The following is a 24,625-nucleotide window of genomic DNA, read 5'->3' on the forward strand; positions in this document are numbered from 1 at the left end:
TTTCAAATGTTGTTGCACCCAAGTTTTGTCTAACAGCAGTTTTATTTTCAGCTCCTTTCCTAATGCTCCCTAGCATGGAATTTGCCTTTTTCACAGCTGCAGCACAGTGGAGCAGCATCTTCCATGGAGCCATGCACTCCAACCCCAAGGTGTTCCTGGTCAGTGTCCGTTTAAAACCCATGAGCATACATATGAAGTTAATTTGATTTTTTCGTCTGGATATACATCATTTTACACTTGTTTCCACTGAATTGCTTTTGCCCTTTCATTCAGTTTGGAGAGTCATTTTGGAGTTATTCATAATTTTTGTTTTAATGACCCTGAACAATTTTATTTTAATGACATGGAAGACAAAAGGAATATCAATGGCCATTAGGCATGATAGCTACATGAACAACAGGGGAAGGCTTGGTTGTGGGCTTCCTGTAAGTGCCTGATGATCACTCTGGCAAGCAGGATACTAGGCAGACCTTTGGTCTGATGTACACACCTTCAATTAGTTTCATTGTGTTGAAACATAAGTGATTAATAACCTTTTAACTATATATTAGAAGGATGGGGTATGCAGAAGAGTCATAATTATACTCGATGTTAGTTTGTGGAGATAACCCAAAGTTTCCAACGTTTTCAAACAGTACAGCTAGAATCAGTAGCTGGAAGATCATCCAGTCCTATGCAATGGACAGGATACTCCACATATCTGATCACTACAGATTGACTGATATACACCAATGGCCTCAGTGAGGTTTAGTTTGTTGAAAGCACAGGAAGTTTCACCGCTCACCCACATGGCATTGTGCTTGAGTACAACACTGCTATAACTGGACTCCTCCCAGTTTGGCTGCAGTTATATTGCCAAGAAATGTAATTTCTAATTGCTCCGATACAATCACCCAAATAATCAGCAGATGCACACACATTGTTATCTGAAGGCTTCATTTATTCTAGTGAAAATCTTTATATTTGTGCTAAGTTCAGAAATTGTTGGCAAAGTTGGAAACAAAGTAGGAGATGGGGGCTGCTTTTTTAAACAGAAAAGCCTATGATCAGGATGAAGGTACATAGCAGGGTGAATGCAGTGTTATGGATACAGGGCAACTGAAGCAGATTATTTAGAGTGCGGTTAAGCAATTGGTCATTGCCTTTTGTCTGAAGAGCACAGAGTGAGATTAATCCAGAAACTAAACATGGTAGAAAGAGGAACATGGTGTCAAGGTTATAGGGGGGATTAGAGGCCTCCTGGCCCCAGATTATCAGCAAACACCAACATTAATGTTGCTGTGAGCAAAGGATGTCTGAGTTTTGCACATTATCTCAGATAATGGACACATACCCCACATATACATCTATTTTAACAATGCTTATTTCCTTACCTGCATGTTTCCATACACATGCAATGTGTCTTAAAGGAACTGCCTAAAATGTAACTGATTGCCACATACATTGCACTTATATGCCTCCAGGAGTATGCTTTCTTGCATTTCACATGTAAAAAAATTCCAGGCTTCTCATTGTTCACACATTTCTATAATATGTCCCAGTCGTGTGTGCAAATAGACATTTACATTTGTCAAGAGTATCCGTGTGTTTTAAACACCACTACGCTGTATGGTTGCTGCATTATGTGCTTTGCACAAGTATCAATGTGCACACGCGCGCACACACAAACATGTATCACCTGTGTGTACCACATTTTAGTCCCATACAAGTAACTGTGCAGTGCACTCACAGCACCCTTAAGTGCTACTAAACCTCCTTGATATAATAAGAGATTGCCCTTCCCTCCATAAAATTTCTGCTCAAAAATCATTGGAATCCGAGTGTAATAATCTTGTGGACACAGAGGGAAAATAGATCAAAAGAGCTAAGCTGTAAAGAGAGCTCTAAGGTAGGAGGTGTTATAGAGCTAGAGAAGAAACAGATGTTATACCACTCTGGGCAGTGGAGATCCATCCCATGGGAAGTCCTTTCTTGGGACTGGTCTCCTGATACAGCACCTGTTACAGAGGGAGAATAGAGGGTCCATAGGTTTTTGAGGAACAGGAGAAAAAAATTCAGTCCAATTCCAAGTCAGAGTCAGATGATAATCTCTCCTCAGATATCTGATGGACAGCATCCTCCAAGGAGGTTACATTGAGAGAGGTTAAATTGCCATCTGGATTGACTCCCATTGGTTGGATGACTCGTTGTCTGCAATGGAAAGGAGAAATAGCACAGTCAGAGGGGGGCTCCTCATGATAACATTCTTAGAGAAACCACCAAGGGGAAGCCTACATTAAGGACAGACCAACAGTATGCCCACTTTGAGAAATGTAATTCATTTGTTGATCCTAGCAGAAATAGTATAAAATAGCCATACATACCACCACCAGTAAAAACAGCCCCAACCCTCCCTCAGTTTGGCATCTGGTATATGTACTGGCACTGCTTTGCTCACACCCAGAATATAAATACTCACACCATGGACAAATGCTATTTGCTCAAGTACAGATGTTGCACTATTAACATTTCTTGAAGTGCTTTAGGCTGATATTCAATTACTACTGGTTTTGTATGACAATCTACAGCAGGCATCCCCAAAGTTCGGCCCTCCAGATGTTTTGGACTACAACTCCCATCATCCCTAGCTAACAGGACCAGTGGTCAGGGATGATGGGAATTGTAGTCCCAAAACAGCTGGAGGGCCGAGTTTGGGGATGCCTGATCTACAGTAACCTAATAGTCTACAGATCATCAGGTTGTTAGGGAGATTTCTTTTCCAGCTCAGGCACCTAAGATTGGAGATTGTAGGAACTGAATCTGGTTCCATTGGCAAAGCATGTGCTCCGTCACTGAGCTACCTTTAAGGATTAAGTGGAATGACTTTTCCACTGCTTTTCTATCTCCTAGGGCCCTTTTAGTCCATCAAGGGAACTTGGTCAGTGGATTCCAAATATGAAGAACATTTTTCAGTCATAAATATTCTTCAGGAGAAACTATTAAGCAACAACAAATGAATCCAATCAGAAGGTAGATTTCTTAATCCCATTTAATCAAATGTAATAATAATAATAAATAATACGGTAATAATAATAATAATAAATTTTTATTTATACCCCGCCCTCCCCAGTCAAAAACCGGGCTCAGGGCAGCTGACACCATGTAAATGTAAATGTAAATGAAATACTGTATAATCAGTGTGTCAAATCTAAGAGTGGCGCAGGTGGCACTGTGGTCTAAACCACAGAGCCTAGGGCTTGCTGATCAGAAGGTCGGCAGTTTGAATCCCTGCAACGGGAGCTCCCATTGCTCGGTCCCTGCTCCGGCCAACTTAGCAGTTTGAAAGTACGTCAAAGTGCAAGTAGATAAATAGGTACCGCTCCAGCGGGAAGGTAAACGGCATTTCCGTGTGCTGCTCTGGTTCGCCAGAAGCAGCTTAGTCATGCTGGTCACATGGCCTGGAAGCTGTACGCCAGCTCCCTCGGCCAGTAAAGCGAGATAAACGCCTCAACCCCTTAATCGTTCGCAACTGGACCAAACAGTTAGGGGTCCCTTTACCTTTCAATCTAAGAGTGTTGTTTAGATTTCTTGGGTAGAGAGGATGTACTCTCCATATTTGGCCAGAAAGCAGTTTTTGATGCTCAGAAACCTGAACAGAACTGCCTACATTCTGACTGAAATCAATTCATATGATGAGCCATTTCCACTGAAAGGAAAAACATTTTTTGTTTGAAACTCAGTGGGAAATGTGGAGGCTAGCTTGCTAATGAATCATAGAATCAGATTTGGAAGAGACCACAAGGGCCATCCAGTCCAACCCCCTGCCAAGCAGGAAACACCATCAAAGCATTCCTGACAGATGGCCGTCAAGCCTCCGCTTAAAGACCTCCAAAGGAGACTCCACCATACTCCTTGGCAGCAAATTCCACCTTCCAACAGCTCTTACTGTCAGGAAGTTCTTCCTGATGTTTAGGTGGAATCTTCTTTCTTGTAGCTTGAATCTATTGCTCCGTTTCCACTTCTCTGGAGCAGCAGAAAACAACCTTTCTCCCTCTTCTATATGACATCCTTTTTTATATTTGAACATGGCTACTATATCACCCCTTAACCTTCTCTTCTCCAGGCTAAACATACCCAGCTCCCTAAGCCATTCCTCATAAGGCATTGTTTCCAGGCCTTTGACCATTTTGGTTGCCCTCTTCTGGACACGTTCCAGCTTGCCAGTATCCTTCTTGAACTGAGGTGCCCAGAACTGGACACAGTATTCCAAGTGAGGTCTGACCAGAGCGGAATACAGTGGTACTATTACTTACCTTGATCTAGATGCTATACTCCTACCCTATTGAATGAAGACTTTTTCTTCATTTTACGGTGCACTGGAGCACTATTTTTGGCTTCATCGCTAGTTAAAGGGCACATTAGCCATGCACCAAATGCTAATTACCAGCCTTTCTGAATCTTCATGACATCCTGGCAAAGTATAAGGGTGTGATTTTCAGAGAAGTAAGGTCCAAATGCAAGTTTGTAACAATGCTAAAATTACACTGGAAACCCAGGAAGTGATTGCTCCTAAATTTTTCTCCGCTAATCTAGTTGGAAAATGCCTCAGGGGTCCTTCTGATTAGGCCACGTCAGCAGCAAAAGAAAGTAACATTGTAGTTGAAATACCATTAATGAAATGCTCAGACTAGCATTTCTGTCTGTCTAATGCACACAGGAAACATGGGGCATCTGCATAAATAGACTGACTGCTGCTCAGCAAGATGTCATTTGAACTCCTTAGGTAGATCCTGGACTCCTGCCTGCACTACTCTTAAATGATGTATGAACAACTACTGTAGAGTGAATGCCTGCTGGGAAGGAGAATGGGTGGCATTAGCTGCCATCTGCCTTTGCCATAGTACTTCCTACTAGCAGCTAGCCAGAGTTATCACTACATAGCCTGCAGAATTAACTTTGTGGAGATGACATTCAAATGTATACTGTAGGTAAGTAGTGTGCAATTCCCCAGGGTGCAGATTTCCATTATTCCCAGTCATCACACCCAGTTTATCCAAGGGGTTCATTTTCCAGCACAGATGAACTGCCACCTACAGCACTGGTTTTGCGTTCCACTTCCCCCTCAGAATTCTAGAAAATTTCTGCTTTGATATTAAAACAAATATTTCCAATCCTCATTGTTGAGGAAGAAACTTAATGATACATGGTCAACATTTTCCACGCCCTGCTACTCTATAGTTCCATTAGTCAAAAGGCCAGAATACCAGCACCCTTTTGGTGTGGTCACCTGCCATTGCCTTCCTGTTGCTTGCCACTAAGCTCAATATAATTCTCCTAGTCCACTAGCAGTTACAAAACAGTCTAAATGGTTGGTTTTTTTAAATGAGATGCACACTATTTCATTCCAGCAACCACATTTGAAGCCAATGAGTAAAGCCCTACTGTCACCAAATGATGGAAATCCAGTGTAGCTGTTGGTTACCATGAGAGAGGAGGCAAAGGCAACAGGGAGCTTGACACAGTGCATGGATTGGCACCCACACTGTGCTGAGCTCCCTGCTGCCATGCCCCCCTCCACCTCTTTGTAACTCACAGTGATGCATAGCATTGGGAAGCCAAGAGAGCAATGCTACCCCATCAGCCACCACTGATGACAGGGCAGTACTTCACTCTTTTGATTCTTTCAGACAAATGGTTCTACTTCATTCCCATTCAGTGACTGTTAACACATAATGGCTTATTGGACAAAATCATACTGATCTCCTGTGCTACCTAACAGGCTCATGGCTCTTTTTAACGGCCTTTCTTGATGCTAATAGTCCTCTTCCCTAGGAGCTCACAATCTAAGACAATTCAATGATCTGGAGCAGGGGTTCCCAACAAAATTTTCTCGAGGACCCCTCATCAAGCCGCTATTGTGACAAGGACCCCCATTAATTCCTAATCCTAAATCTAATTCCTAATTAATTTTTCCAGTAAGCTTAACACTGATCTTGGAAGGGTTAGGTTCAAGGGACGCCGACGATTTAGGTTCAATGGACACTGACAAGATCGGTTCGAGAGTCACTGACTTACTTGCTTGAACATCAAATGCATTATCTTCCTCTTCATCTGTAGGCCTTTGTCGTTTTAACGAACCACTTTTTAACCAACGGTCCATTTTTAACTATGCGAACTGTAGCTTCCGCGAAAAACAACGCTTTGTTTACAAACACTACTGTTTTGCAAAGAGGCAGCGCACGCCAGGGAGGAGGGAGGGGAATGGAGAAGACAGGGTACCTGCACAGTAGCGCACAAATGAAGCCGACGCGCGCAAAGCATTTTGGGGAGGTGAGCGTTAGTAGAATGCGCGCGCTGCCTCTTTGCAAAACAGACTCTGCGCTAGACTCTGCTCATGCAGGAAGCGGCCAAAACAAAAAATCTGTTTTACGAAATATATTTAATATATTATTCATTCTAATAGCATCTTGCGGACCCCTCTAGCATAGCTCGCAGACCCCTGGGGGTCCCCGGACCACCTGTTGGGAACCACTGATCTGGAGGATAAAAGAGGTCAAATGTAATTCAACAATTCAGAAATTATTTGTTTGAAGCCACAAAGAGCTTGGAATTTCAGAACCTTCAATTTTAACTGGCTGACCTCTTTTAGCCTCCTCTTCAAACTGCTGACCCACTTCCAGATAAATCTATCTCATGGTACCTTGAGAGCTTGTCAAACATGTTCACCAGTTTCATTGCTTCAACCTCTTTCTGCTCATCCGTCATCCCCTCCATTGGGTTGGGAAGCTTCTCCTCCACACGTCCCGTTATAGGGTTAATGCTGTACGAGTCAGTCAAAACAACAACACACAGAAAGAAGGCAGAAACATGTTCATTTAAAAGCAGGCAGATATATTGACCACTGGCATAATGACTGTTGACTGTACCAGAGATGTAGCAACCATTCTTCAACACTATATGCTACCTAAAATACTACTAAAAAATTGAAAATGGCACAGGATTCTTACCAGGGCAAGTGGCAATCCACCTACTGACATGCATGCCAGTTTTGATCCCTATTTGGACTAGTTATAATGGAAGCAGGGGAAGAGGTTAGCAGCCCAGCAATTTAGTGCTATAATTCACATGCCTATCATGGACACACACCTTTAACATGAGAATACAAGGTGCTTTTGTGTCTCTGTCCCCAAAGTGTCCAGAATAGCACTCTTGACTCAGTTCAGTTCAATCTTATCCCTCTCATTGTCCAGGTTCTAATCTTCACACCTTTCCCAGTCATGTTCACTTCTCCCTCCTCTGAATTGCAATAGTCTCTACTTTAATAAATTTTCTTTATGTGCAAATGCATTCCCATGCATCACAATATAACTGATGAGCAGGGGAAAATGGGAAGGGGTAGCAGAAGGAAAGAACATTGACATGGGATTGTGAAGTTCGTACTAATAAAACAGTTAGCCAAATAAATCCTCAAGATGGATTTAATCGTGAATGGTGGAAATTCTGTATGTATTTGGAATAGAAGGGAGAATTTTCTGCTAATGAAGGGGATGGGAGGGATGGGACAAGGGATAAGAAGAGAGAAAGCTACCTAGATACATGGGAGTGGGGAGGAGTCAGAACCTCTTTCATGACATAGAAGCTTTTGTACATACAGCTACCTATAAATGGAGTTCAAAACAAAGGTTTGTGATTCTCTGCAGCAGATTATAGGGGAAAGCTGTTGGTCTAGACATGCATCTGTGAAGACATGGCAGGCAGTGAATAAGGCCATTAGGCATGGAAGCAGATAACCACAGTATTGAACACAGGGAAATGAACATCATGCTAATGAGTAAGTTGGAAAGAAAAAAAATGAGTAATGGGTTGAGTGAGGAAAAGTTAACAAGGACTTGTGCCAAAAGTAAAAGAAAATGCAATACTTAAGGAAGCAATGCATACAAGGGGGTCCATACTTGGGTTTTGCCTCCTTGTATTCCTCTGTATCAGTGTCTTCATCCTCAGAATATTCTCCTTCTGTCCGACCTCCTGTCATGAGGCCTCGGGCTGCCAGGAGCCCCGCAGCATTCCCATATCCCGTGTACTTCACAAACCGTGACACTGTTGAGGAAAATAAAGGCAAAAGGGTCACATTCTTCTGCTGCTACAGAAACAATATGTAAAAGACTGCTGAATTCAAATGATCATAAAACCGAATCTTGCTATCGGACCACCTTTCAAGGAAATGATTTCTTGCAAGCCTCTCAAGTCTGTAAGTCACATTCAGAGCCGCTTCACCTCACCTCTTTTGCTTCTCACTCTCCAACCTGCTGTACAGGCCCAGGGAATCCCCTTACCCCTGTAGCAGCAGGGAACCCAGCTTCTTTGACTGTGAAAGCTATTTGCATTACTTTTACCTCAAGCAAATATAATATCCACACTAGAAGAAATGTGTGAAATCTCATATGGGACTGGTTGTAGGCATCTATGGGCTGGTGCATGTATTTGGAAGGAAACAGTCACTTTGCAAAGAAAAAAATATGGAAAACTTTTGCCATTGTCCTAACATTCAGCAAAAAGAGTGATTTAATTGTGAAGTGAGGCCTTTTGATAGAACTTGAGAGAGAATATGTAAGTGTGCAGCTATCAAAGCTTAAGTTTGGAATTCCCTCCCTTTTTACAACAAATATTTTTCTTTCCTAAGCGTATCTCTAGTCAGTGAATGTTTAGGTGAATTATTTGGTTCTGTTTCATTCCATCCTTATCCAGGCAATATGTAATTTTGCCTTATGACTCATAAGTGAATTGCCTCAACTCTTAGCAGCCAAGCCACCATTAAAACATATTCTGTCTGTCTACCCCAGTGATATGAATCTTTCAGCAGTTACGAAGTTGGATGGATCAGTCTATTCACTCAATTGCTTTTTCAGACAGTCAATGTTACAAGACATTATAACATACAATGTCAGACATACAATGTTACAAGACAACCTTCACTAGGTGAAATAGAATATGGAAAGGCACACACCACTCTCCTTGCAGAGAACAAAGAGGAATTCCGCAGCACAATGCTTGACATCAGTGTCAATGTGAGTCATGAGGCGCACAAGCTTATTTCTCAACAAGTTCCCCACCTCCGGTCTATTTTTCACATCCCGCAGTGGAGGGAGTACCTGCAATCCCATGGAAAGGGAAGAGTTATTTTAAAAGGCCTTCCTATTATGTTGGTTTTCCATAAGGCCTGTAAGTATTGCTCCAAAAGTGCCAATACTTCTTTGCAGAAACCATCATGGTGACTTTTGCCACTTTTAAATTAGGCAGACGCGTGCCCACTCACACTCATATAGCAACGGAGTGCACAACTTCAAAGCATTTTTCAAAACAATAGGATCACACACAATCTTGGGAGACAATTTCAGTATTTCTGCAGTATATATCTCCAGAATGATGGCACGGGTGGGGCTTGCCTTACATTTTTGCTGGATCAATGGAAGCATTACTGCTTAGGATCCTACATCATTTAAATACAGTACCTTAGCTTTAAGGAATTTCCTAGTCTGCCGATGGGCTCGAGCACTCTCAGTCAGCAAGTTCAGCACAGGGGTCAGGCTCTCCTTAAGCTTGTGACCCTATAGAAGAGCCCACAAAAAAGGTAATAATAATAATAATCATCACAGCCATGTTATGTTTCCCATGTAGGGGAAAAATACATCAGAGTACAGATCGAAAAACACTAGTTTCCTTTCTCTGAAACAGAGCAGGTAAATCTGGCATCCCCAAACTGTGGCCCTCCAGATGTTTTGGCCTACAACTCCCATGATCCCTAGCTAACAGGACCAGTGGTCGGGGAAGATGGGAATTGTATTCCAAAACATCTGGAGGGCCGAAGTTTGGGGATGCCTGAGGTAAATGGTAGCTCAGCTGCAGGCAACATCATAGAAAATCATCAGAGTAGATCATAGGCATAGCCGGGGGGGGGGGGTTGCAGCTCTCCTCCCCAATCAAGTAAATAAATAGAAACACTTACCAACTGACCAATTGCATCACAGATATATCGGTTCTGCCCCAACATAAAGACTCTTCCCCACCACAAATAAATCCCTTTTTTCAGATGAAACTTTATGTTATAAGAAATTCAGGGTACCCACCGAAAACTAACACTCTGTAGTTCCCCCCTTACTCTCTAAGAAATATTACAGCGTATTTCATTGGCTGCATGAAAAGTATCTGAAGTAAATGTGGGTGTGAGGCAATGAGGAACTTTTCACCCACCCTGTCAAGACGTCGGTCAAGGAAATCCAGCAGAACATTGACAGCATCCATGTTGACTCCCATATATTCAAGAGAGCCCGGATGCACCTTGGGGGCCAGCAGGACATCCAGACACTTGAGAGGCAGATTGCCCAGAAGGTTGACTGTGTGGCTGAACATACAATGCAAGACAAAATATGCAAAGTAAGTAGCCTGCCACATCAACAAGAAGCCATTTTGTTTTGTTGTTTAAAACCTGACAAAGATCTAGTGAATTTCTAGTTTCAAGCACCACGGGAACAAGACCCAAAACTATCCTTTCCTTGGCATCGTGACAAGACTATAAACACTCCTGAGAACATTTAACAACAGCATTTACTTCTCCCATGTACTGCCCCAATTTTCCCTCCCCTTCCTTTGCTGTTTTCTGATGTCCATTTTTAGATTATGTCAAACTAATTCCTTATAAAGTGCCATGTACTATATCATCATTGTCAACAACAACAACAGATAACCAGTGGGGGAGCAACATGCTGCAGCCCCTGGAGCAGAGAACAGGCAGGGGCGTGGCATGTCGCCTGCGGGGGCATAGCATGCGTCCCACGGTTGCGCGTCCTGGGGGGCGGCCGCGATGGCACTCTTTCCCCAAATGGTACCCAGTGCAGCGCACTCCCCTGCCCCCCCTTTGTACGCCAGTGCAGGTAGCACTATATCAATCATTATCAGCAACGAAAGTTCTTAGGTACCACCAATAACTGTGTCAAATAAACCTGACCCCCAGATTCTTGAATACCCAAGCTGTATGGCAATCATGATAATGTTTTTTTGTTTTCCCAGCCAATCCAAGTTTTTCACCAGGATAATCACCTGTGAAATTCTTCTGTCCGATCTTCACCATCTGCTGAAATCATCAGGCAGTGACGGAGGAGGGCACCCAGGCGTCGGTACAGAGCAGCATCTTCCTGGCCCCAAAACACAATGAAAAGCCTGATTATGAGACAGGAACACATCTCTCTCGTGCACAGTCTGTTGGTTGCAAAAAGCTACGCTTTACAGTAAGTTCTCAAAATGGAATGGAAATCTAGTCCAAAGAAAAACTGTGCCCAAGGAAACTAAAAATGTATGTAGCTGAATTACCCTGCTCAGAATACAGCCCTTAACATACAGTTCCTGGCACCATTTTGTGGTGAAATGTGGGCACCGTAACCAAAGTAGGGTTGAATGAAGTAGTATGAGACTCCTTCATTCAGCATTTCTTTCTTCCCTTGACCCCTTATCCTTCTCTCTGGGTGTCTTGATTATACTCCCACAATTTTGTCTAAGCTGCATTCTTCCTTCTCTTTCCCCACAATGTAAAATTATGCAAAACAACAATTAAATTAGGCAGCAAGAATATGTTTAAATTAGATTAATTCATACACAAACAAGGCAAATTGCAAATTGCAAATTAAAAATCCAGTAATGGAATTTGGATTGTCTGGTTGCCGAATCTGGAATATTTTCTTAATGCAGAACTCCAGATGCAAATATTGTTTTCCTACAGAGGTATCTAAATTTCTTCTGCCACACTTTACCCTCTCTTCTGCCGTTTCATGTTTCATTTATTTATATTTTTAAAGGTTTATAAACTCACATCATAAAATATCAGAGCAGCATACAGAAAACTAAAATAATTTTGTTGAGGTTTTCTACAATCAAGCAGTATATAAATTTGATGAAATAAATAAATAAATAGTATAAAATATACACCCAGAAATTATATCTGTCACGGATCGTTTCTGGCTACTGTTGAGAGACGAGTTCCACAGCCATTCTGTCTTTAAGACTTTTATTTGTGCCTGATATATACAGTGCAATTACAGTTTCAAGAACACATGTCTGCTCAGTCTGACGCAGATTCCCCCAGTGCCCCTTGCCTGCTCCTCCCCCAGCATAACAACCGTGGGACTCCGAATCTCCTCCCTTTACGTTTACATGCCCTGGAATGTCTCAATTCAGGCGCAAACTTGAAAGGGCAGGCCATCTCTCCAGTTCGGTAGTCAGGGAATGTTCACTGCTAGAACCTTCCCTGACAATATCCTTCACAGGTCTCCGTGAGCTCACAGTTCATTACTAATCCAGAAAGTGAAAGAGACTCTGGATTTTTTAAATAGCTTGATCTACTAGGTTATCATCCCCATTTAGTTAGTAAACAGACTCTGGGCAGTACCTTGCCAACACTGCTGCTTACACCTCAACACCCACGAAGCTAGGCTTTCTTTCTTGAGTTACAATGCATTGCTGAAAAAATAGATTCCACCAGATTGTAAGATATCTGATTTTACCACGTTTTAGAACAGGACCATGGAAGCAAACACAACATAATTTTAGAAATGAATGTTTTCATTCATTTAGCATTTCTTTTTTATTGGCTTTGAGAGTGCAGGAATTTGTGCTTTTGTATGTTGATAAATAGGCCTGTTTATAACAAGTCAGCCAGTGGGCATGAGCAGAATTGACCAAATATGTAGGCCTCCCACAGAACAAGTCAGAAATGCAGGGGGGTGGGGTGAACTAAGTCAGGCAACTTGCCCCCTTCCTTTCTTAAATAGTGTCTATAAGCACAAGAATCATGGATGAAAGAAACAGGTACAGTATATAAAAACAGAAATACATCACAAATTTGAGCTACCAAAAGCTCCCTCTGAGTGTCTTACCTCATCTACCTCCTTCTTGCCAGTGTCAAATGTGATATTGAAGAGCACTTTCAGGATCTCCATGGCACGCTCCACCTCCTGCCGAGGTAAAGGAGCAGAAGGGTTCCCCTCAGCAGCTACTTCGTGCGGGTCTAGCCATTTGACTCCCAGGGTGAGTTCCAAGGTATCAGTCATCAGACCGATACCCCGGAGTTCCTGCGCAAGCTGCTGCCGGATGTCCACCCTCAATGCCGTCAGCAAGAAGAGAAGGCGCAAGTCAAAGAACTTTATATCGTGCGGGAGATTTCTCTCATTGTAGAGTTTGATGCGGTCTGTGAGGCCCACTACGAACCGGGCTTCGGAGGTCAGCTCCTGAGCCCGGGGGCTGCTAAAGACAATGTTGCAGAGACACTTGAGCGCCTCCAGGATCACTTCGAGGTCTGGAACCTCCAGAATCTGCTCTTCTGCGTAATCAATCCCTGCGTGCCTGGCCAGCGTCTTCAGGCCTTCCATGGTTGTGAAAGGGCCAAGGCAGCTTTTGTCTCGGGACAGGATCCGTATGCTTTCCAAACAGGTTACCTGGCAGGATGGCTGCAGTACCCTCTCCAGAAACTTGATCAGAAGCGCAGCCAGTTTCTGAAGCATTACAGAGGTGGGGGGAGGGTGGGTGGGGGGAGAAGAAAACTAGTAGTGAAGCAATAAACGTCTTTGTGAAGAAAGAAAATTATGTCTGCGCTAGTGGATTGCACATGTTCAATGAGCTATGTTGTACCTCAAACCTGCACAACCCATCCAGTGCCTCGGCCCATATCCATCTTGATCACTCACTGCCAGTTTGGACCCCATTAGTACATCTGTGACATACTGTATGTTAATATACTGTACCACTTATTTAAATGTAGAACAGTTTATAATTTTTAAATAAATAAATATAGTTAGAATAAATGAGGCTTTTTTGCCCAAATGTGCACCGCTCTACATTTGCTTATATTGGGCAGGTTAAAAATTTAATAATAAAAAACAGCAGCAGCAGCAGCAACTGCATTTGCAATTTTAATGACAAGTTCCCTGCAACAATTTGCAGATATGCCTTTGGGACTCCTCTCAAAACCTCTGGCGTTGTCGGCCAAATTCTAACCCTAGATCATTAATGAGCAATTTTTTAAAAAGCAGGTTTCAACACTGATCCTTAAGAGGATTCCACTTTCTATACACACACCCTCATTGGTTTTAGTGATATGGAGTTATTTGCTTTCTGTAGGCCACAATAAAGCAGCAAAATGATGCAAAAGGGAGTGGAGGAGTGCCATGGTGGAGCTTCAGTGAAAACAGATACAGTATTTAAAAATAGGCACATTTGTAGTTTCATAGGTTTCCCCCCCCCCCCCGGTCTTCTCTTTGTATCCTTTTATTCTGCAGCAGACTATGTGTCAATTTAATCCAAATTCAGTAAAGGTACAGAGGTATCTATTTTTGGAGCATTATCAGCAAACAGTGTGCGTGGGGCTCTTGTTTAAAGGCCTTTTTAACTGATGCTAGTGAACAGGATTGTTTATCCAAAGAACTGCTGTTCTCCTCAAAGACTGGTGGCTTATTACTGTCAGAGTTCAAATCCAAAGAAGAGAAACTGAAAACAACTGGGGGTGGGGTGGGAGAAGAGAACAAGTTACAGTAGCTTTCTGCCCCAAAGGTGAATGCAATAAAGATACAGTATCTGCATAGTCACTGCACGCAGTCACATCTTGGATGATTCCCCTTTTCTTTCTGCAATTTGGCTATGCCGTAAAACTCAAGGAAGCTTCCTTGAACAGATAAAATTATACTGGCCGGTGCACCTACTGAAAATGTGCCTGCCAATGTGTGACCCTATTTAATAAATTTATATCATGCCTTTCCACATAATGATGCCCAAGTTGCCCAAAAACAAGATAAAAATACAACATAAAACAATCCCATACACATAAAATACTACCTATAAAGCAAGCAGGTAAAAAACATGTCAATAAAACTGCCAGTGAAAAACAGCAACGGTACAAAAAGAGTTAAATAAATATTTAATAATCAAATAGTTAACTATCATAATAGTATTAATAAGATTGATTATACTTATCATTAGTAATTGTTCATGTTATTTTAACAGTTAAATAAAAGTTAACTATATTATTTTAAATACAGTAGACCTTTTAGACCTATATCAACAGAAATATTGATATAGAAGGATCACAAACACTACAGCTTTACAGGACTTCTGGTTTGATGTAATTGGCTTAGTACTGCTGCCTCATCAAGGATACTTCATGAGGGAACTGAGCTCCCATTATTTATTGTGACTGTGCCTCCTCATAGAAAGGCATTTCTGTATAAGCACATCACACAAACACTAGTCAAGTAGATTATTTACTACTCATCTAATGGCTCCAAGACTGAGGGGGGGGGGGTGTAACAAATGAAATGGGACCTGAATGCAACAGGTGCCTTCCTATCAAACTGTACTCTGCTTCTTACCCAGCATGTGGTTTTATGGGGCAGCACCATCAGCCACCCCCTAGCTGCTACCAGCATGATTTCATCTATCTTAGGGACCATAACATACATGAAGCATGCTTTTGAACTAGTCACTTTTGTTCAGAAGGAAAAGCTTCCATGCATGTAGGAGGAATTCAGTGCTTTCAATGTCTATGGCAAGTCACCATCTGACAGCTTCAGTGGTCCTGATGGAGTAAGCAAATTAAGAAAATAAGTACTTACCCTCCTTTCTTCCTGTTCCTCATCTTCAAAGGTGAAACACTGTGATTTCTGAGAATGAAACAGAGAAAATAGATATGTACTAGGTGCCGTTTGGCCCCTTTACCATTTAATTTTTATCTAAATAACCTGGTGAACACTCTTAGTAACCTAGAATTCCACCCTCCGAAGATAGCAAACCGGCATATCTCGGTTTTGCTATACGCCGATGATGCAGTAGTTCTCTCCAGATCCCCCATAGGGCTAAGAAGAGCTCTAAGAGAACTGGCAGTCTACTGTGAAACAGAACGCCTCACAATAAATTACCAGAAGACAAAGATTCTTACCTTTGGGGGAAAACCAACGATCAGAAATTGGGAACTCCAAGGCCACAAATTACAACAAGTGTTGAACTATAAGTATTTGGGAATGGCAGTCCAGGCTTCGGGAGCCAACAAAATCCATATAAATTCTAATGGGAGTGCTGGGGAAAGATCCGCAAACTGCATTCTTAAATTCTTCAGAACCAAGGGGGGCTCTTATGTCCCCGCGGCCCTAAAACTGTACAAGGCCAAAACGTTGGCCCAGCTCCTTTATGGATCGTTCGTGGGCCCACCATCTTTTTCCTTCATTCCCCTTGAGAGAGTTCAGTCCAAACTCCTCAAAGCCCTCCTACAAGTCCCCAGATGCGTTTCAAACGCATGGGTTAGATTAGATTAGATATGTACTAGGAAACTACAACTTACTCTAAAAGCACAAAAATAATTTTAAAGCAAGTGATAACCAACTGATTTCTTTTGAACACCTAGTCCTAAAGCATGCAAGTCCAGTGAACACTATAAAGCAGTGAGAAGTTAAGCAAGAAACATGCTTAAACTGATGAATTCATACTGAGCAGCATATGAAAGCTATGATATAAGGAAACTGTGCAGCTCTGAACAATTCTAGTTTCATAGAAGGCCATGCTGAAGAAAACATCAAAAGATACATAGGATGCAATTCTGAAGTAATACAAGATGCAGAACAAAGCAACTTTGGGTTGCAGTCCTTAAAGTACTTGCATCTGGAAAGCCCTTTGAAGCCATTGATGTGCTCAACAGAATCATTTGAACAACAACAAAAAAAAGGTTCTCCATTCTGATGTCTTCACGAGAAAATGACAATCTAATTAGTTTCTCTTGACTTTGGAACAAGAAGTTTCAATATATTATTGTAGCCAATTTCTATTTGAGTAAAATTTCTTATGAGTCTGCAACATGGGAGAAGGAAGAGGCAATTTTCTCTAATTCTGTCCTAAGATGGGCAGTCCATTCATGCAGCGCTCTAAGAAGGCCTACTGGATCTCATCATTCCCCTGTGGGAATTAAAAGCACACTCTAGAACACATTAATGCATCCCTTCAGCTTAACATTGCAATGGAAGATCAGCAATGGTGGGCAAGTCATTCTTCAGGAAAGTTTGCTCACCATTCTTGATCTTCTGATTGTAGGATTCCTGATAAGTTTTCAAGGATCTCATGGGTTTTCCACACTATCATTCAAAAACCCCTAGCAATATCTTGGTTTTGGTTTCATATTCTCCCAAGTGGCAAATATTCCTTCTCAGCATCAAGCAGAGATCACTCATGTGTTGAATAAATATTCTACAGCCTTTGCTGCTGCTTCATATACTGTCTGATTTCTATGCAAACATCATTAAGAAAAAGAAAAATGAAATTCACATAATTGTTCCCTCAGTTGTTGAATAAGCCTACTAGTTGCACTCGATTCACTGGTAGCTGCTTAGCAGTGACAGCTGAGATGTGGAGCACAAATGTCACTGTTAGGTTTATAGCTTTTTTATTCTTCTGTTACCATGCCTAAGAAATTAATAAGTTTTGGTAAGCATGACTTTTGCTTTATCTGCTGTGCCTCCTCTTATGGAGTTCCCTCTCATGAATTCTTAAAATATCTCAGCATTAAACTATTTCAATACTGAGAAGCATTTCTGGGTGCTCAGAGAATGGCAGTCGCTCTTCCAAACACTGATGGAGAAACACCAAAAGGTGGACTTTCTGTTTACAAAGCTCTTGTTCTCTAAACTTCCAGGTAGAATATTGGTTTTCTCTATCCAAAATAGTCTACAAATGCATACATACAGTACATACACATATATCCTGAATGGAGTTCTAAAGGTTTGAACCTTTTTCTCTGCTAATGAAGCTGATATTTTATCTACCAGCCTCTGCTTTATTCATGTTGTCATTGCTACAGCTGGAATCTTTGCCACAGCAAAACAAGGGGAAGGCTCAGCAGTGGAGCACATGCTCTTAATGCAAAAGTTCCCAGGCTCATTTCCCAGCATCTCTAATTAAAAAGCATCTCAGGTCAGGACATGGAAAGACCTCCGGTCGAGGCCTCGTTGTGCGATGAAGTAAGCAAATGCTGAATTAAAGACCAATGATCCGACACAGTGTAAGACAATTTCATATGCAAATAAATACATGCAGTTTGCCAACTCATTTATTTTTCCTCTCAGGAAATACCATTTGTGCTACATATAAAATGTGCAGCTTTGCTTATTTCCCACCTAGTTTGAAGGTCTACCACAAGGGGAATCACATACATATGTAAACCAAAAGCATTCCTGATGCAACTGCCTGTAAATTAATGACACATTCACAGGAGCTTGATTTCAAGTTCTCAGATATGCTTATCATTGAAGTATCTTGTTCTTGTGTCATTTTGAAACAAATCTAATGGTTAGTGCCTTAGACTACTTGTTCTCACCACGTTCATTGTTTTCTCTCTCTTCCCCATCAGTTTTCAAATGCCATATCTATGGCAATCCCTTCATTAAGAGATTTTTTAATCATATAAAATTGCACACCGCACAGTAGTTCTATTCCACATACAGCTCTTCCTGGGGCTGCCTGTTTGTTAATACCACACATCTGCTTGCCACATAAAGCTCCTCCTTTCCCTTCTGCTCTCCAAAATCAGTCCTTCACTACTAACATCGATTTTTCCAACACGTCTGACTCTGGCCAAAGCAGCACAAGCTCCCTATTACATACAGGAATAAAGGGAGAGTGCAGTCACAAACAATCAATATGCAAAAGACCTACTCTTTGCAAAGGTAAAAAGATACTTGCTTGCAGAGGTTAACAACATTTTGTTGAAGCAATGCAGGCAGATGAAACTGAAGGCAGCTTATGGGGAATGGCACCAAAGCACCAGCACAGATTCTCCAGCTGATCCTTCAGATTGACATCAGCCAAACAATTTCCAATGAATACTCACCTCCTGGTTGTAGATCTGCAGCACCTTGAGAATAGTATCTTGCTCCCCACTTTCGACAGTCTCTAGCACAGTCCGGAGCGCCATTGCTCCACAGTGTGGAGGTGGCCTGGAGTGCTGTAAAGTGTGGCAAGCGGCTTTGCAGTCTGGCTGGATAATTACAGATGCGCAGGGCCCTAATCACACAGCTGAGGAGGAGATGAGGAAAGCAAAGTGAGACTGCCCACTTCAATACACCCAAAGCACAGAGCAGATGGATGATCCTAGTAAAACCAGCCAGCGGCTCACTCGCTCTCTCACACTAATCCTCTTCCCTCACTGAGCTTTGCAGCTTTTAAAAAATGCCCTCCCAGCAAAGCACCTACAAAAGCTTCCCCCTCCCCCAGTTTGAGGATTACCTCAGAAGGGATGCTGCAGCTCCCTGAAATAGCCTCCCTCCTCCAACTGTCCTGGTTTCTGTTACAGCACAGAAAAACCTAGAACCATCCCAGTGATATATTTAAGAAATGTACATAGCACAATATAGACAAGCAAGCAAGCAAGCAAGCAAGCAAGCAAGCAAGCAAGCAAACACACACACACACGGTTAAGGGGGCAAAATCATTTGTCAGGTTTCCACAGATCTGAGTGCCTTTTAAATTGACTCCCATCAGATCCAAATACATGAACCTGGTTAAATGTATCATCTGCATTCAATTACCAGAGAGTAACAAACATGGCAACTGTTTAAAGAATGTGTGGCCATGTTTGTTTCCCTCCAGTGGTCTTTCTAATCACAGCACATGATGTCAGCACACAGTGACAGGGTGAGGGAGATCAGCAGGCCATGCACACAAGCTGGGAGAGGCAACAAGAAGTCCATGCCTGTCCCATCTTGAGAGTGCTCAGCTTTATAATCAAGTGCATTCCATTTACATTATAGAATCCATCCTGGCCTTCATAACTAAAACACTAATCATGATGATATATGTCTCTTCCTGCAAGTTGCAAGTTATGTGCAAACCAGAATTACAGAAGCCTGATAACATTCCCAGAATGCCACGAGTTGTACTATCTAAGAGTCACGTCTCATTTTTAGAGGTGCCTGACCTTCACACTTTACATGTGTACTGAGGAAAACACTACCCAGCTGCCACAAAGTGTGAAATTGCTGTGAGCTACAGCTTACATGGACATAATTAACTACTTGCTATGAATTCTTTGCAAACCAGCAAAGAGTACGGCACAGAAGAACATCCAAATAAAGAACTAAGAGATACGATGCTATATATTTATGACCAGATACAGGCAGGCATTGTCAATTCTGGCACAGCATCACCATTCTTGGATCCATAAATGCCTCATCTCATAAGAATTCAGCTCTCTTTTATACAAAATTTAATCAGCTCTCAGAGCTACAGGCACTGGAACAGTGGGGTATGTATATGTGGAGACTGAGATGTAAACATAACCAGTGTATTAGAAACAAATTGCATGAAAATAAACAGCTTTCTGTACACGTAGTAGATGCATGTCCCCTGTACCCACCCAGGGCCAATCATGCAACTAGTTCCTTGCAACTGGAGCTGGATCAAGGTCTCTGTTGCTAAATCCCTGAAATCTTGTGGGGAATGTGGGCTTGTATGTTTTCCTGTATTCTCTTTTAAACACTGTACAAAAAGTTTTATGACAGTTCTCTAACAATAAAATTGTTCCCTGATTTCACAGGCACCCTGGTGGATTTGTCTGGGACCATTTGTCTCAAGTACAAATTGTGATTTGGCATACTGTTATTCAACTCCTATTAGGAAGGTTTACAGTGAGTTTTGTGTTTACAGCAAATAATTCAGACCATCTTTTGCCATAAGGTGTAACCTGTTTTCTAAGGGAACTAAAAAGTAAAATATAGAATCATTGTATAAATTAGCTCTTAATTGCAAAACAGTTTTTTGACATCAAGCATTGTCAACAAGTGAAAGTTTATCAAAGAATGAGGCTAATAGCTCAACTGATTGTATGAGTTAGCTTGCGAAACAGATCACTTCTTTTATCTTACATAGAGTTGTGATAATCTGAAACAAAAGCAAAGCATTTTTTAATAAGATATATACCTTGAAATAGGGAAAGGTATATACCTTGAAATAGGGAACATCTGGCAGTACTTGCTACAATGATTGTAGTTAGCACTTCCACTACAGGTCCACACACATGCAAGAATTTTGTAATTTAGAAACAGCCATATCAGTTTATTTTTCACCCGTTTCCAGTGCACACACTGGGGGAAAAGATCAGCATCAAACAGAATATTCAAACCTTTGTATATGGATGAAAATGTAAAGCTAAGTCAGACCTGTTTCTGTTTAGGCAAACCATATATACATAGATTATGTTAATCTTTCAAACTCCATCAAAGCCTACTGCCATCCACATCCCTCTGGAAAACATTCACAAGCTGGGGGAAATGGAAAATATCCCATTAACCTATATCCCAGCCTGTCATCCAACATGCAAGCTACATGACAAACTCAAAAATGGCTAGAAATAATATTGTTTATATATCCAATTTTGCCTTTTTTAAAAAGAGCAAAAAAAAAAAAAATTCACTATAAATTCATGCCTAGCTAGTCCTACTAACCTGAATTCAGAAATTTAAAAACCAAACTAATCAGAGGGTGAGGGGGAAATGTTACCTTCTTTTTAGTTAAGCTGCCTTTTGTGTGTGCAGTTTTCGATCAGACTTCCTGCTTCATTTCCTGAAAACAGCAACTCTCCCTCCTTCCCCCAACCCTACCAAATGCAGTTTTCAAGAGCAGCAGCGGCTTTGTTGTCTTTCTGCTGGAAATCCTGCTAGCAGAAAACAGAGGGCGCAGTGGGGAACCACAATGCTGGGCTGCTCATCCAGAGACTGTAGAAGAGAAAGAACAGGTCTCTTGGGAATTCCACCCCTTTTAGTAACTGTCTTTAGGCTGATGGGAAATGGTGAATGCAAAACCATACGGGAAGTGAGAAATCATGGCACTGAGCAGATGACAGGCTACAGTCAACTCTTGGCTTTGCTCCCCAGGCAGCAGTCAGAAATGGCAAACCAGCACCAACAGACTGGCTATCCAAAGGGTATAAAAGAAATCACCTGGATTTTGTTGTACTCTTGGAGATAACAGACTTATGGAAACCCTTAACCCAGCTTGTGATTTCAGAGTACTATTTTGATGCTTCACTAACTACATAGATAATACTTTAATCTTCTGTAATGGCACTTGCAGAAGCTTGTATATCCTTTTATTATTATTGTTTTAAGATTTTGGTGTTTGTCACCCTGGAGTCCTTTGAGATGAAGGCTGGGGTAGAAATTTAATAAATAATGACACAGATTAATGAGGTAGGAATAACTGCTACATCATTGTTCTATACAAATATTGATCTAGATTCTAGACATCTAGACAAACATTTAAATGTATCATTCTATGTATAAGCATAAAAATCAATTGTACCAATATTTAACTACCCTCGCTTCAGGGGGGCAATTTGTATAAAATATTGGGGGGGGGAGATAAGGCCCGCACCCCATAATCAATCACATGATGCAGTGCATGCACACCATTTGAGGGCTGGCCCCCTCAAATATTTTATTGGGGTGGCCGAACACCCCTTGGCCTCTAGGAGTTTGCTCCTATGCCTTGCTCTATGATTATTACGCTAAGGGAAAAGTAATCCATATTTTCTGTTCCTATCTATGGTCTGTAAGCACCATCTTTAAACATATAAACCACACACCATCAATCGTGTTTCAGTCAGTTAACATGTCATTTTACACTACTTTCTTGAATGAGTTCACGGACTTCAGTTCCACAAGGTATTTGCCTCAGAGTAACTCCCCTTTGTCCCAGCTCCTGCCAACCTAGCAGCTCAAAAGCACACCAGCACGAGTAGATATGTCTGGCACTCGTCATGGTGTTCTGTGTGCCAGAAGCAGTTTAGTCATGCTTGCCATATGACCTGGAAAAGCTGTCTGCAGACAAACACCGCATCCTCTGAAAGCAGAGATGAGCGCCACAGCCCATAGTTGAATTCAACTGGACTTAACTGTCCAGGGGTCCTTCACTGTTATCTTTACCTAAACGTTTTTTATTTAAAATAGTTGCAGGATGCTTTTCTAGTAAAGCAACAGCTAATTTTATCAAATAAATGTCTTTGAGCACATGCAGAGTGTCTTTCCCTTTTCGCAGAGCAAGTACACCTCTTGCTGCTGTGTCAAAGGTAAAGGGACCCCTGACCATTAGGTCCAGTTGTGACCGACTCTGGGGTTGCACGCTCATCTCGCGTTATTGGCCGAGGGAGCTGGCGTATAGCTTCCAGGTCATGTGGCCAGCATGAAAAAGCCACTTCTGGTGAACCAGAGCAGCACACAGAAACGCCGTTTACCTTCCCGCTGTAGCAGTACCTATTTATCTACTTGCACTTTGATGTGCTTTCGAACTGCTAGGTTGGCAGGAGCAGGGAGCGAGCAACAGGAGCTCACCCTGTCATGGGGATTCAAACCGCTGACCTTCTGATAGGCAAGCCCTAGGCTCTGTGGTTTAACCCACAGCGCCACCCATGTCCCGCTGCTGTGTTATTTTATGAATAATTAGGTGCACCAACTCTGCATGGGATTACACTGTAAGCCATCACAACACAAAGTTATCTGGCCCCTCAATATGAAAAACATCCTTGCTCCTGGTGTGTTGGTAAGTGCTTTTGGACAAGACTGGACTTGCCCCTTATAAATGTACTTGGGCTTTCAGCCAGAATCCCATTCCCTTCAAAGGAACTTAAATAAGTGTCCAGTATATTTAACCTGCAGGTGACGCTGTGGGTTAAACCACAGAGCCTAGGGCTTGCCGACCAGAAGGTCAGCGGTTCGAATCCCTGCCACAGGGTGAGCTCCCATTGCTCGGTCCCAGGCCCACCTACTGGTAGCAGTTCAAAAGCATGTCAAAGTGCAAGTAGATAAAAAGCGTTTCTGTGTGCTGCTCTGGTTCGCCAGAAGCGGCTTTGTCATGCTGGCCACATGACCTGGAATCTGTACGCCGGCTCCCTCGGCCAATAATGCGAGATGAGCGCCGCAACCCAAGTCGGTCACGACTGGACCTAATGGTCAGGGGTCCCTTTACCTTTACATTTAACCTGAAGAGAAACACATGAAGAAATTAGATGAATCGGAAGAACTAACATACTCACAAATTGTTTACATACGCAAACAAGCTTCTGTAAGCTAATATTAAAGGTAAAGGTAATATTAAAGGTAAGGTAATATTACACACACACAAAACCTGAAAGGTATGAGCGTGGCGGCATAAAGATGTCACACTTTAGCATTTGGCTTACCAAACGCTCCAAGGCACCTGCTCACTTTGAAGAATAAATAATATTATGGACCTGCACTGTTCAGGAAAAAAGGGCGAGGAAGGAGTGCCACCTTTTCCTCTAAACTAAGGACTTCTTGCCCTTTTAACACCTGTGTGACAGGAATTCAGCCAACGAGCCTTTGTCGCAGCCCACTAGAAGCCAGAGCGGGCCCCAGACATGGCGATGCTGCCCGAGGCCGCGAACCATCCAAGTCGCTCCCGAATAACAAGGGCGACGAGGCCGCTCTGAGGGATGGAAGAGCAGGCGTTGCGCGGCAGCCGAGGACAAGGCCTCCGCTCCCATTGCGCTGCGCCCCTCGCCGCCGCGCCCCCCCCCCCCCCAGCCTCCGCAAGAGCAGCCCGAGGCCGCCTCCCT

The 24,625-nt window shown here is 42.3% G+C and overlaps 1 protein-coding gene across 7 annotated transcripts; it reads right to left on the bottom strand.

Annotated features, from left to right (window-relative positions):
• Positions 1–918: 918 nt before the first annotated feature.
• On the bottom strand, positions 919–24,582 carry RIC8A (RIC8 guanine nucleotide exchange factor A). 7 transcript variants are annotated; one of them, XM_060276826.1, is made up of 12 exons: positions 21,553–23,101; positions 20,998–21,137; positions 18,887–19,071; positions 15,630–15,677; positions 12,903–13,517; positions 11,074–11,168; positions 10,228–10,378; positions 9,489–9,584; positions 8,984–9,128; positions 7,932–8,076; positions 6,680–6,799; positions 919–2,190 (listed from the first exon to the last, which is right to left on the bottom strand). In XM_060276826.1, exons 3-12 carry the CDS (start codon positions 18,968–18,970, stop codon positions 2,055–2,057), a joined length of 1,635 nt encoding a protein of 544 aa, XP_060132809.1. In that variant the 5' UTR covers positions 18,971–19,071; positions 20,998–21,137; positions 21,553–23,101; the 3' UTR covers positions 919–2,054. The 7 variants fall into 7 exon arrangements, with proteins under 7 accessions (XP_060132809.1, XP_034978970.1, XP_060132811.1 ...); XM_035123069.2 differs by lacking the exon at positions 20,998–21,137 and adding an exon at positions 24,230–24,582 and having other exon boundaries at positions 920–2,190; positions 21,553–21,767; XM_035123079.2 differs by lacking the exons at positions 20,998–21,137; positions 21,553–23,101 and adding an exon at positions 24,230–24,582.
• Positions 24,583–24,625: the final 43 nt, after the last annotated feature.

The sequence above is a fragment of the Zootoca vivipara genome, chromosome 1 (genome assembly GCF_963506605.1).
Source record: "Zootoca vivipara chromosome 1, rZooViv1.1, whole genome shotgun sequence".
In the NCBI taxonomy this organism is placed as follows: Eukaryota; Metazoa; Chordata; class Lepidosauria; order Squamata; family Lacertidae; genus Zootoca; species Zootoca vivipara.

Excerpts from the sequence above, each read along its gene's own strand:
- RIC8A (XM_035123079.2), bottom strand. The coding sequence starts at position 18,970 with ATGGCGCTCCGGACTGTGCTAGAGACTGTCGAAAGTGGGGAGCAAGAT. Across the intron at positions 11,169-12,902 it reads GCAAGAAGGAGGTAGATGAG|GAAGATGCTGCTCTGTACCG; the intron begins GTAAGACACTCA and ends TTTTGGGGCCAG. Across the intron at positions 2,191-6,679 it reads ATGTTTGACAAGCTCTCAAG|ACAACGAGTCATCCAACCAA; the intron begins GTACCATGAGAT and ends TTTCCATTGCAG.